Source organism: Manduca sexta, chromosome 2, assembly GCF_014839805.1.
Source record: "Manduca sexta isolate Smith_Timp_Sample1 chromosome 2, JHU_Msex_v1.0, whole genome shotgun sequence".
NCBI classification, from domain to species: domain Eukaryota; kingdom Metazoa; phylum Arthropoda; class Insecta; order Lepidoptera; family Sphingidae; genus Manduca; species Manduca sexta.
In genome coordinates, this window is record NC_051116.1 from 4,962,700 (window position 1) to 4,978,020 (window position 15,321).

Below are 15,321 nucleotides of genomic sequence, written 5' to 3' on the forward strand. Positions count from 1 at the left end.
ATAATATGGGAGCTAATTAAAACATTCGTATGTAAAGAAATACATTGTCATTTCGCAACGGTGAATACGAGAAATTATGTTTGTTACTTGAAGAGTTTATATTTGCTGGTAGTAGGATATATTTTACATCCGCCTATAGCGACAACCTTACACAAGGTGTTGAAACCCGCCAAAGTAGCCAACGTAACTGTGTCGCGTTTCGGGATCAGCCTGTGTATATCTGGTTCCAACAGGCCGGCATAATTGTGTCGACTAACAAGGGGTAATTATCCCTCGTCAGTCACCTTGCTGTGCACGTAAAAAAATTGCTTGGCATTAAAATGAACGTATGTTTCTCTGGACAATAGCCATCTCTGTTTAATTTCTTTAAAGTCAATTTTGTTAGAGTGGTGCAAAGTAAGCTAGTCTAGGTTAGTAACTAAACTAGTAAATAAATTTATTCGCTTTGCAGTTACTTCGCAACAAAAGTTTCTACTTCTAATGTACTTCACTGTAACAAGGTATGGTAGTTTGTTAGAGAAAAAAATGTTGGTACGTACCAAGGATGTGAGATAAAAGTTTTAGTACGACCAGTTAATTAATTTGTGTCTTGTATTTTGTTTATGTTTGTTCAAATCCCAACCTCTGATTTTTCAAAATAATTATGTATATATTCTTTGCGAATTATCGCTTGCTTTATCGGTGAAAGAAAAACATCGTGAGGAAACCAGCATACTTCAGAAATTCTCTATAGGAATTTTAAGGGTGTGTGAAGTCTACCAATCCGCACTAGGCTAGCGTGGTGGACTAAGGCCTAATCTCAGTAGTAGAGGAGGCCCGTGCCCAGCAGTGGGATAGTATATAATATAGGGCTCATATTATTATCAGAATGAATACGTAAACAGTGACTCACAAAGTACTTCCAAAGTTTTCGTGTCTGCACTCCGGCCCACGTTGTTGTGAACTTCGCACTTGATCGTCGCTTCGTTGAACTTTCTTGATATGTTTGAAAGGATCTGCGAATAAGGTGTTTAGTTTTGTTGACATGGTTTTGAATGGGGCAGAAAAAAGAGAAAATTGGGTGCACTAAATGCACTCAGGAATAAAATGCTTATATGTGAGAGGAATCCTTATACGGCGACATTTTGACATTGCGTTACTAAATGAAACCACATACTTATCTTCTTGAAAATAATATTTTTTTAATTTACGCGTACCGTTCAAATTTCGAACAAAAGTATCAATTAAAATTAATTTTAATCATATGAGCTCTAATGCCAACTACTACTCTGAAAGAATTGGTCGCAGCATCACACTTTCAGTCAGAAATACACTCAAGCACACGTCATATTCGCACTAAACTACGAAATTATAAAAACTCAAATAAGTATAAAACTCGGCGACTGCCTCGGTGGCGTAGTTGTATTGCATGCCCGGTACAATAGCGCTCTGAGGTCCTGGGTTCGAATCCCGCGTCGGGCAAAGTGATATTTGGGTTTTTCTGCTCAGTATCAGCCCGGAGTCTGGAATTTGTGCCCGATATGGCGATAGGCTCGCCCCCTATCACATCATGGGACGGAACATACTTGGTGAAAAGTGGGTGCCCTGGTTGCGCCTCTGCATACCCCTTCGGGGATAAATGCGTGATGCTATGTGTGTATGTATGTAAATAAGTATAACTGGATTTTATTAAAACAATATTCGATATTAATGGATGATTATTGACACAATGCTGTAATATAAAGATGCATTTGGTTTCATTTATTAACGCAATGTCATATAATGCTAATATATGGACACGGGAATGATTCCACTAAGTGTTAGTAAACGGCATAAACACAATTATGCGTATAGTGGAATGTAAACTGAAATACAAAACTTTTCCAAGAAGCGTTTTTACAATCGGAAACGCTAAAAACAAACAAAATAAATATATGGGAATGTTATATCTGATATAGGATTATCTTGGCCGGTTTATAATAAAGAAAAAAAAATAAAATGATTGTCAAAGACTATCGAAATTTGTTATTTTCCCGGGATAGTAGCCTATAACCCTCCCAGGGTCTTAAACTACCTCCGTACCAAATTTCGTTTTGTTATACGACGTTTTATGTCACGTCCCGTTTCCGTGGGAACGGGATAAAAAGTATCCTATGTCCGTCTCCTGGTTCTAAGCTACCTGTCCACCAATTTTCAGTCAAATCGGTCCAGCTGTTCTTGAGTTATAAATAGTGTAACTAACACAACTTTATTTTATGTATATAGATATCTTGTCCAATTTTGTAAACATTTTATTTAATATAGGGAATATCTACCGACTGATCTTTTATAAATAATAAAATTAGCCTGAAAACAAAACCGACAAAAAAGAAAACACAAACCATAATCAATATCAGTTAACATAAAAAATAATAGACCCATAGCAGCCAAACAAGGGAAAGAAGGTAAAATACCTAACACAATAAATATCATGTACTGTTATGTCTCCCGTGAATCCTATTGCAAAAATAATCTCAAATAATGCAGTATCCCCAATAGTATAGTTCCATAATTTTACAAGCTATTCGCAATGTACAAAACTTTATGCAATATGCATACACGGAGTCTGCCAAGAAGAAATTTGAAAATATCCTTACCAAAATGTACCCGACGACGTGCAAATAAACTCAGTAAAATTTAATGCGCTATGAGAAATTAATGTTGCACGAACTAGCGGCTTGTTAAAAATTTAATTGGGATTTTTTGGTGTTAGAATTTGGCGTTTTATTCTCCTATTTGCGGGCTAGTGGAATTTATAATTATTTATTTATGCTGTTCATATACGGTAAAGCTGTACGGTTTGTTTGAATGCACTAAGCTCAGTAACTACAAACCGATTTTGAGTTTTACTAATAGGATGCTAGTAGAAAGCTAGTGGCTAGTAGAAACTATGCGTCGTAGGACGATACGACGTCGTATCGTGTTTATGTGTATGAGCCCTTAGATGTATTAAAATCTTACCAATTCATTGCGGATGTCGCCAGCTATCTGCTCGTTGTTGACATACCACTTGTAAGTGACGTTGCTTGGATTTGCGTTCGCTTGACAGCCTGTAATACAATATAATATCAACTCTACTGCGTCAATAATAGAAATATTTTTGCTTCATCTACACTATTATATAAAGCTGAAGAGTTTGTTTATTTGAATGTAATAATCTTAGGAACTACTAGATCGAATTGAAATATTTTTGTTTCGGATAGCTCATTTATCTTAAAGGCTTATAATATGGGCTATACATATAACATCACGCTATGATTAATAAAAGCAGATCAATAGTAACATAAATGGTAAAAAAACTGGTCACGAATTCTTCAATCTATTATATGCATGTTGCATACTTAATATATCAGCTGAGCTGATGTTAATATGGGTTTATAAGTAGTGACTATCTTAAGTGAAACGATCATTAAAGTTGAAGTGGGCAGGACAATTTTGTACGATGGCAAATAATAGATGGGCTAATATTATAACTGAATGGATACCACGAAATAATATTAGAGCTAATAGTCGACCAATGATGAGATGGGAAGATATTTTCCTAGTTAGGACCAAACTGGATTAGGAAAGCAAGAGATAGGTAGCTGTAGAGGTCGATGGGGGAGGCCTACGCCGAAGAGGCGACTACTACGTAAAGACGAAAAAAAAAGTTTTATAAAATATATATTTAATGAAATGTATGTTAGTAGCAGAAATAAAGGCTTATTTATTTATCTTAAGATCCTAACTTTTTTTGATACCGTCTCAGGCAATATCACACTTCTGAGAGAAATTGAATTGCACCTCTTAATACAGCCGTCAAACCCAACAATAGTAAAGCTTGGTTAGATACAATCTTTCTTTACAATAGGAACTACTATTTCCGATACGAACTAGTCTTTCTAGAAGATTCTAATCAGAACTAATAACGAATAATGGAGGAGGACATTGATAACTTCACTACAATGACATTAAGCTGATTAAGGAAAATAGGAAAGTAATCACAAACTACTCAAGATCGGGATCATTTAGGTTTACTTTGATGTCATTGTATTGTTTGACAATGGGATACAATTCAATAAGATTGATGAATGAAGCTATCAGTTTACCCTTCACCTTTATTATTTCTATTATTCTTCGTATCTATAGAGACTTTAAAGTTACAATTAGATGACATTTCTGTATCTTTCTAATTTTACTAAATATTATAAAACAAAGCGGACAAGTGCGACTCGGATTCTCGCACTAATAATTCCGTACAAACTTATTGGTAAGTTATACACTAATTACTATCTTCTATAATAATATCTTCACAAGATATTGTGTAGGAGGAAACGCTATGAAATTCACGTAAAACGAGACTGATTTTTATTAGAACGGTAGATCGAAAACAGGCCGGCCGCCGGGTCGCACTACCCTCGAATTCTTTATAAATATTTCTAGACTACATTATAAATGATTGATACGTATATACCACTAAGGTATCTTAAATGTAAGTTCTATTTTACAAACTTAATTTGCCGATTCCTATACATGGTTATCACACCAACCTAAAAATTTATTTTGTAAATAAATTCATTTTTATATGTGATATATTTACGGTTTATAATTTTTTTCATTTATATGTACTTTAAGAAATTACTTCTTGCTAAATTACATGATTGTAGGTCTAAAGGAAGTAACAAGTAGGTTTTGATTCTGTAATTGAAAAATATACGATATAAACGGTCATATCTTTTAATAATTAAGTAACATTAAAATTTGGTACGTAGATACATAGATACTAGATACGTAGATTTACATTTTTTTTTTATATATAAATATATGTTTAATTTTTTTAACCTAGCGCACGTTGTGGTTGCCCGTTATTGGAATTTCAATTAGTCCAGATATTTTTTTAATTTTTTTTTTGTCAATTCTGTTGGTAAATAAAATAAAAAAAAAATATCTTTTGATCGCATTGTCTTAAAATTTTGATTTTTATCACAGTTGAAGGAAACCGTAGAACCGAATATTTGATATAAATTGCAGCTCGTATACGCTGCCGCGAGGAGTCAATTACGTAGGCACTACTAATATTTTTTTGTATAAAATTAATTATTTATCTACCTTTAATCATTTTTTATATAAAACTATTTATTTATCTTCTATTTACCTATAATCAACGTATCTCCTTCTTGTATTTTTCCCTTCGCAGTCCCGGATTTCATAAACATGCGAACCTTCGGGGCATACTGGACCTGCAACAAATACCTTGTTTTAATTTCATTCTATCTGTGCTTAAAAAGAACATCGTGGTCTGCCCTTAGTAATAATCACGGCCCATTATTATTTTAGTATTCCAGGGGTATGAGTATTTAAATAATATTTAACATTTTATGGGTTGAATGAATTATTTCATTTCGTTCTAAGTAAGCCCTCGTATCGACAGTCAGTTCCATTACTAACGAGATTATAGCCCTCATAGATCCTGCTTTTACCTACCTTATAATGATAAGTAATAATATCAGCCCTATTATATAGTGTCTCACTGCTGGGCACGGGCCTCCTCTACTACTGAGAGGGATTAGGCTTTAGTCCACCACGCTGGTCTAGTGCGGATTGGTAGACTTCACACACCCTAAAAATTTCTATAGAAAAACTTCTCAGGTATGCAGGATTCCTTACGATTTTTGCCTTCACCGTTAAAGTAAGCGATAATTCACAAAGTGTTATCACCTATCTTACAAATTATGAATCCATACGTATACTAAAACAACAACACCTGATATATCTGAAAGCAAAGTAATAAAAAAGGGGATGACTAAAGAAAACTAGAAGATCACAAATCAGTGATATTTAGAATTCTTTCGTATGCCTGTCTGTTTGTTAATGCACGTCCTCGGAACTACTGAACGGATTTTCATGGTGTTTTTACAGATGGACAGGGCATAATTACTGATAGAAGGATATAGATTTGGTTACATCGATTATAAAATGAAATAATTTATTTTATTTCAGTTAATTTTATTTCATTAAACAGAAGGAAGTTAATCAAATACAGCAAAATTGGTCACTACACAGTAACCACAAATACTATAAAATAAATATAATGTGTACTAACTTAACTCTGCAAATAAATGAGTGCAAACATTGCCCGCAACTCCGCACATTTAATTTATTTAAAGTAGGATATAAATGAAAAGTAAATAGGATAGATGTAAACTTTACATTTTTATTTGTTTATTTTTTATTCGTGCCTGGTAAAGTGACCCCACTGCTTCGGATGGTAAGTGAAGTGGGGTCCAATAGAATGTCGACTGATGAGAGATGATTACCCCTCGACAGTGGACACAATTATGCCGGCCTGTTAGAAACGGATATACACTGGCTGAACCCGGAACGTGACAGACTTAGGTGGGCTTCTATGGCGGGTTTTAACACCTTGTGTACGGTGGTCTCTATCCGAGCGGGTAAAGTATATCCTACCACCAGAAAACATAAGCTCACAATTGTTTCTCTGAAGGGTAAGTAGCACAGCACTTATTTCTGGTAAAGCACAACTCGAGTAAGAGCCGATTAATCCGAGGTGATGTGTCTTACAGAAAAGCAACGTAAAGTAAGAGCTTGCTCGGCTTTAGTGCAGTAGTAGTAGTAGTAGCAGTGCGTTTTTTCTGGTGGTAGAATATATGTTTTATCCCAAATAGCGGCCATTTTACACTAGGTTTAAAATGGTGGCCTATGTGTATCGCGTTACAGGGTCCGTTTATTGCATTCAAACAGGCCGGCATAATTGTGTCAATTTGTGATGGGCAATCCTCGTCAAATGGTTCATGTTGTAACTTCCGTATGAAAAAAATGCGGCGGGATGTCGAAGAAACGATCTGGCTTAGTATAAGCCACTACCTACCCCTTCTGGGTACAAGGCATGAGGTTATAATGCCACTTTCTCTAAACTTCGAAGGAATCTTATTTATTTAGAATAGCCAGCAATTGTGACAATGTTGTTTAGACTAAATAAACGAAAAACAATATTATAAAATATAAGAGTAACACCAAGGCAGCCACAATATGTACTATTTGTAATAAAAAAGGATAATTTGAAAAATGAAACCCATATTATACTAATCGCAATTACAACAATAAACAAATACAAGTACTTACAAGTCTTAAATAGAATAGATAGTATATTATAATTTTTTGATGAGATTCGCCATTTCAATACAAACATCTCGAACCAAAATGGTTGAAAAGAAAAAAAATTCAGATCATTTCCAAAAGGCCATACCTTTTTAATATTCATAACATCTTAAAGGAAGCGTTCGTAATCACTTAAAACGGACAATTAGGCGTACATTTTCTTTTTCATATTTCCTTAAAAGATGCGGAAATCGATTAAATGACTTTGGAGGGAGCCAATCGCTCGTGAAAATTGTGAGGGTAATGAATGAATTTTCCTTGAATGTTAACATGGTGTTCTTAGTGTCCAAGTTCAATGTTTTACGTTGAAGTAAAATTAATAATCATAATATTTATGCGGGCGCAGCAATATGATCATTGCATCTGATGTAAGTGATGTAGATAAGATAGTGTCGACTGACGGAGATGATTACCACTCGCCAGTCGTCATAATTATGCCGGCCTGTTAGAATCGCAATGCAAGGCTGATCCTGGAACACACTTACATACATCTCTATGGCGTGTTCTCATCTTATGTACGGTAGACGCATCCCATACAAATATTTTAACACCAACTTCATTCCACATGTTTTTTTACAGACATTAATAATATTTTCGATTTAAACATTTCTTTTCCAGTCATAAAGTCGTTGAACCCGACCAGAATCGAACCCGACAGATCAGACGTGTGATTCAATTAATACTAAGCAGTTGGGTTCATTCGCTCCAGACGAAACGAAGCCCCACATGACGGTATTACGCCAAGCCTCTTTAACGATGTAGATAATACACATAGATTGCTTTGAAACGCGTGTACTTTTTCATTTAATTGTTGATACACGCACTCACGCCTTTATCCTCGGAGGAGTAGGCAGAGACGCAACTGATGCACCTCCTTTCAATCAAAAACTACTGCATGGAATTGTTAGCAGTTTACACCGATGTAATGCTAGAAGTCTTACTTAAAATATGGACTCTATTTTATCTCAGGGAAATATAACGCGGAACTTCCCGGAAAATGTCTTCACGCAGGCGAAACCGCGAGCAAGAGCTAGTTTTTAAAATAATCGAAAACCGGTTTATTTAACAAAAAGGCTATTTCAGAGAACCACACAATTTTAGGAGGACGTTTAAGAAATAATACGTCACAACTCACAACACCGCTGACGCAGCACATTTACGAAATTAGAGCCCACAATGCTTATTTTCACTTTTCCCACACAACCACCACCCACTAAGACCTGTAACCTCATCAACATCTCCAACGAATGTTCCTAACAAGCGGGGCCATCTTACACTGGCCGCGACGATAAGCCGAATTGGCGTATTTTGTAAGATATATAAAAATTGTAGATTTTTTTCGCCATCTGTTTCCTTATTTCGTTTTCTTTTGTATCCGTTTATTGGAAGCTTGGCTCAAGGCGTAATTTATGTGCGCAAGCTCAAATCAAGATTTGTATTATAGCGGTTTTAGATTTTGTTTATTTGTTTTTTATACTGCCTCGGTGGCGTAGTTGTACTGGATGCGCGGTACGGCAGCGCTCTGAGGTCCTGGGTTCGAATCCCGGGCCGTGCAAAGTGATATTTGGGTTTTTCTGCTCAGTATCAGCCCGGAGTCTGGAATTTGTGCCCGATATGGCGATAGGCTCGCCCCCTATCACATCATGGGACGAAATACACTTGGCGAAAAGTGGGTGCCATGGTTGCGCCTCTGCATACCCCTTCGGGGATAAAATGCGTGATGTTGTGTGTGTGTGTGTGTGTGTGTGTTTTTTATATTGGTACGACATGTCCCAACTGTACCTGATGGTAAGTGGAGTGGGGTCCACTAGAATGTTGACTGATGAGAGATGATTACCCATCGGCAATCTGCACAATTACGCCGGCCTGTTAGAACACTTTATGTTTAGGTTTGGGTTTTTGTTACTCAAATTTGTTGTGGATATTTTTGAATGAACAAACAGGACATGTCTGTTCTACTAAATGATTACCAATACCATCACCATCAGTGAAGGAAGTAACTAAGCCAATGTCTATAATGAAAATGTCTATATTTTTAACAAAAATCTCAAGACATCAAGATTTCAAACTGGACGAAATTTACTTTCAGCATCATAACTGTTAATTTTTTTTTTTATTACAAAAACTTCTTCCATAACCATAATGTCTTATAGGAAAATAGGCAAAGATAGCAAAAACCTCAAGTCCAAAGCACTTAGCAATAATTTAAGACGGGCAACCCCTTTCAAAAACTCAATAACGCGCAATGAAATTCCCTTATCTAGACCGAAGACCATTCGACCAATAAATCCATAAAAGGCTTGACTTCGGTCCAATTTACCACCCGATTTAACAAAACTGATATTAGAGTCATATCCGATGTACCAAAATATATTTTTTATCGTTATGTTAAAGTAATAAGCGGCGATAGCCTAGGTGGGAACGGACTGCCAAGACGAATGTCCGCAGGTTCAAATCCCAAGGGCACACACTTCTGACTTTTCTAAAAAATGATGTGTGTATTCTTTGTGAATTTATCGTTCGCTTTAACGGTGAAGAAAAACATCGTGAGGAAACCTGCACATCTGAGAAGTTCTCTATAGGAATTTCGAAGGTGTGTGAAGTCTACCAATCCGCACTAGGCCAGCGTGGTGGACTAAGGCCTAATCCCTCTCAGTAGTAGAGGAGGCCCGTGCTCAGCAGTGGGCAAGTATATAATACAGGGCTGATATTATTTTATATATATATATATATATATATATATATATATATATATATATATATATATATATATATATATATATATATATATATTAGTAATTGTGACGTCACCATCGTATTCATTTTTGTAGAAATATAAAAACATAACGATTATGGCTTCAAGATTTTACGATAAAAATCCTTTATAATTTAAATATAAAAAAGAGACGGTATGCGTTCGGGGAACGTTTCCGACATTACCATAAGATAATAAATAGTCCTCAGTATAGATTCATGGCCTCATGATGATCCGATATGAAGCTATTTTCTTCTGTATGGGAAATGGATACACCCTTTATAAGGAAGATAAAGGCTAATGTAGTGATCGTAAAAAAATATTTACGTAAAATTTGTTTATAAACTAGATTTTGCTAGCGGCTTTGAACGTAAATCCTTTTTTGGAATACGGTGCATTTTCCCAAATAAAATGTAGCCTATAATGTCTTTGTGTCAATTGTCGCCCAAAACCGCTGAACGGTTATTGCGTTTACTTCCAGTCCTTGACACGTTGAAACATCTGTACATACTTTTGTATTTATAATAATACCAGCTTTTGGCTCGGACCGCGTCAAAATTTTTTCGGGATAAAATTCCCGCTATATGTTTTCCTGGGATAAAAGTAGCCTATGTCCTTCCTAAGCTCTCAAAATATCTCCATAAAAAATTCAATATCATCAAAATTTCATAAAAATCGGTTCAATGGTTCAGCTGTGAAAACTAAATAGATAGAGTAACTTTCGCATACATGAGTATGGAAGTATGGATTATGTAAGAAGTAAAATGACACAGCCTATGGAAGAGAAATATCATGAATACTACCAAATCGCACATTAGTCGCCAAGTGAATGCACTAATAGCACCTCTGCTTATCCAATTTTCAATTTCAATTCCAATGAATTGAAATTGAAAACAATACTTTGCAATACAATTATTGCACTCCACAATTGTTAAAATATAGGTTTTACAAATAATAAAAGTAGATAATTTTGTAATGGTGAACCCTGCAGGGCACGGCAATATAGAAGAGAAAGAGAAACTTTTCCTTAAATAAAAATTGTTGTTTAAAGAAGTTATTAATTTGTTTCTTTTTAATCAACTAGTAAAAAAGCTATTTTATATAGTTAGTAAATAGTGTAATTAACTGTATTGTTATGTTATGCACTTAAATTTAATGTATTGACTTAATTCAAACATTAGCTTATTCAGAATGAGTTATAATTATTTTAGAGTAAGGTGTCAAAGTTAGAATTATAGTTTCTACTCACAAACTATGTACCTAGTCTTGCCATAAATATTGTAATAAAGAAAAAAGAAAATTGTTAACTGCAAATAACATTTATTACTTTTACAGTGTGTCAGTTTAATACATAAATATAAAACAATTAAAAATATAAAAAGCTTATTCGAAGTGGTCTCCATTGGCTGCAATACAGTCCTTTAAACGATGAGGCCAGTTATCAATAGAAGCACGCACTCTTTCCATGGGAAAATTCTTCACTGCCAATCGTATAGATTGTTTTAGGGACTCCAAATTATCATGGCGTTTAGAGCAAGCTGTACTCTCTAAAACTGACCACAAATCATAATCCAGCGGATTAAGATCGGGACTAGACGACGGCCAGTCTTCAGCTCTGATGAAGTCCGAAACGTTCGATTCCAACCAAGACTGCGTGGACCGAGCTTTATGACCCGGCGCCGAGTCTTGCTGGAAGGACCATACTTGGTTATTGAACATGGTGATGTTAAGGGGCTTAACTACCTTCTCAAGAATGGTATCTTGATACACTTGTGCCGATGTTTTGATACCTTTTTCACAAAAATATGGCTCAGTCACTCCTTCATAGCTAACACCCCACCAAACCATCACTGAAGTCGGATAATGTCCACGTTGCACTCTGTCGACTAATTGGGAAGCTTCCTTAGAGCTTTGAGCATAAATACGGTCATTTTGTTTGTTAAAATGTTGCTCAATTGTAAAAATTTTCTCATCCGTAAACAAAATTTTTCTGTGACCTCCCTTTGCGTACCGCTTCAGTAGTTGTTTCGATTTTACCACCCTATTCTTCTTTAAATTATCAGTTAAGAAATGGCCAGTGCGTCTCTTATAGGCTGCAAGTCCTAAGTCATCTTTTAAAATACGCGACATGGTTCTAGGTGCTATCTTCATTTCCCGAGATAAAATCTTTTGCTTTCGGACAGGATTTCTTCGAATTCTTTCCCTTACTGCTTTGACCACCTTTTTCGTACGAACACTACGTGGACGGCCAGATCTTTTCTGTCACAAACAGAGGAGGTCTCATTGTACCTATTAATAGCCCGGTACACAAACATTTTACTAATACCAAGTGTATGGAGAGTTTTAAAAATTGCATTTGGCTCCATACCTACTTTGTGTAATGCTATCACAGCGATTCGGTTCTCTTTATCACCCCACACCATTTTAATATCGCAAAATATTTTACAATGTATTGGCGCCAAAATGAGAAAACACAATGAACAATCGTATAAAAATGACAGATTCGAAATTCAAATGTAATATTTTTTTATAATTAAGTGTAACAGTATTTATGGCCAGACTAAGTATGTAGTTACATTGTACATGGCGGTCGTCGGCGGGCGGCTGGCAGCCGTTCGCTCTTAGTGTACGTTGTGCACATCTCGCACATTGTGATGACCCCCGGGATGGACGGCAGCGTGGAAGGTAGACCTCATACTGCCGTTGACGCCGAGAGCGTTCTTCGGTTGCGCAGGTGCTTACGAGCCCCCCTCCAAAAGTAGTTACATTGTACATACCTGTAGTCGGACCGCAACAGATCTGTAAGCACGGTCGGCTGTGTTCTGAGCTTGACAGGTGAAGGTCTGGTTGTGATGATGCCTCCTTGGACGCAGGCGCAGAATGGATCTATGAACAATACGAAATGAGTTTGTTAATTTACGATTGGAGGTATATGTGAATTTATAGATAGGTATGTTTTACTGCTGGTAAGTCTCTTGTATGTAAGAGTCCGCCTGGGTAGGTCCACCGTGATGTCTATTTTTGCCGCCAAGCAGGAATGTATTGTCACTGTTGTGTTCTGGTTTAAAGGACATTGTAGCCAGTGTAATTACTGGACATAATATGACCAAACATCTCATGTCTCAGGATGGTGACTGCGGTAAAATACTAAACAATACTTTGTAATTCAAGGTGTTGGATGGTGTTTCTACTGTTTATGAGCGGTCGTATCGCTTACCATCAGGAGAACGGCAAGTTCGTCTCGTCATTCAAAGCAATAAAAAAAAATATAAGTATGTTTAACGTTGACACAAACTAAATGAAAGTTCCAAATAGATTTGAGATATTTACAATCAATTAATGCGTAGAGGAAAGATAAAATATATTTGAAAAAAAAAATATTGGCAAACTTAATAACAGGACAATCTCTTAGCTACTCACTATGATGAAAAACAAAACTCATCAAAATAAGTTCTTTGGGAACCAGCCTTGAATACCTATAAAATAAACGTAAACATAATACAATGGACGTTCCCATACCCTGGGTTCTCTCAATAATGTTTTGGGAGACAACATCTCAGATGTTAAAGTTGTGACAATTTGTCATCTGCGTCAAAAATAAGGGGACATTGATGCCTAATCGATGAGTAAGATTAATGTACTATCGGCCTTTGATTTGATTAATCGTAGAAACATCGGATTGACTGACGAAAATTAGAGATAATGTCAGATTATTGGCGAAACACTTATCATGAAACTGATAGTTGCGGACATTACTAGAGCAGTTGTGTAGTGTCATGTATTGTGGTTAGGCAACAAGCTGATAGCGTTACTACGAGGAATGCATTGTAGGCTTTCCCGCCCTCACACCCACCACTCCAACTCCTGTAAGGCAGGATCGGCAGTAGCACGCACAATGACACCGAGCGGTGAACCTCGACAAACCTCAGGGAACACAAATTTATCTTTATCCCGCAACAAATTAGTCAAATAGAAGGATAGGGATGAATTGGAAATATTAATTGTCGACTTCCTTCTATAGCAAAGTGGGATACAAAATACTGAACTAAGGGGAAATATAACCTCAATTATAAAGACGTTGACAACTATATAGGCCATTTGTAAAGCATCAAAAATAAAAATTAAGCGAAAGGGTCCTATCACATGAGCTGTTGAATTTGATGTCAATAATAGCTATGGCAAAAATACCGAAAATATGAAAATTCCGTCCAATCTCTACAAGGTCCATGTAGTATACAATCCCAGATGTTATTTGGATACTGTTTAACATGATGTTGTGGTCTTCATGTCATAGACTACATTTTCAAAATATATGAAGAGTAGACTGTTCAATTTCGTAACCAGGTGTAGAGCATGGGCACGCAGGAGAATCAGCCAGCCTAAATGGGAACTGTTTACCTAAAATCACCATAGCAGTAATGAATGAGTTAATGGTAGCATACATTCTTTGAAAGTGGTAATGCAAGTTGTTAACATATTTGTTTGAAATAAAAAGATCAGTCCATGTGTTACAGCGATATAATATAATATATTTTAAACATGTACACAAAAGGTAGAAATTGTAATAAGAGCCATCTTGCGCTCATTGTAAACACTACAATTAAATGTGGCCATTTTTTATTTTTTGCTTGTCAGTCAGTCCAAAATAAAAATGTCAGTTCATAGTCAATACTGCGTTTAATTTAATAAAACGAAATAACGATTTTATACAGTGGTCAATTCGGACCCGAAACATTGGACCTTCGTTGCCGGATATTTATCAAATCCGCAAAATTAAACGACTATATCGCAATTACGTCGCGACTTGTGGCATCGGCGTTGGAACCACGAGTCTTCACCTCCGGATCGACACAGAAACGCTGTGCAGTATTAGCAGATGGTCAGATCCATCCTTCTTAATCCTATCCTAGCTGATTTGTGCCAATATCGTGTGAACTTAGTGGTTATAGGTTGTTTGTCATTGTGGTTGCGTCCGAGTCATCAGTCATCAAGTTTCTGGTGTTAACAGTAAGTGCTTGCTTTCTTTATACCACCGCAATGAGTGACGACGAATATATAAATGCATCAGCAAAGCATTTGTCAAATCCCAAATCACCTCGAAGGGATCGTACTCCGTCGAGTGTGAGTGATCTCAAAAAAAATAGGGGTACACTTAAAGGCCGATTAACTTCATTTGAAAAGTACATTCGTAAGTTAGAAAAACTTTCATTATCAAATGCTCAAAAAACAGAAGTAAATTTACGAATTCATTCCGCCGAACAATTATTAGACAGTTTCTACGATGTTCAGAGTGAAATAGATAAATTGTTAGTTGATGAGAAGGAAATAGTTTCTAGTTCTGAGTATAGAGAATCATTTGAAGATCAGTATTTCTCTGCAATGGCTGCCGC

General features: G+C 36.1%; 1 protein-coding gene across 1 annotated transcript in view; it reads right to left on the minus strand.

Annotated features, from left to right (window-relative positions):
- Positions 1-15,321, minus strand: part of LOC115452398 (irregular chiasm C-roughest protein) — a 109,398-nt gene that overhangs the window by 23,769 nt on the left and 70,308 nt on the right. Inside the window, exons 7-10 of the mRNA XM_037437751.1 lie at positions 12,709-12,817; positions 5,153-5,237; positions 2,980-3,068; positions 893-995 (exon numbers count right to left, since the gene is read on the minus strand). Of these exons, the coding sequence (XP_037293648.1) occupies positions 893-995; positions 2,980-3,068; positions 5,153-5,237; positions 12,709-12,817 (386 nt within the window). The remainder of the gene's footprint in view (positions 1-892; positions 996-2,979; positions 3,069-5,152; positions 5,238-12,708; positions 12,818-15,321) is intronic.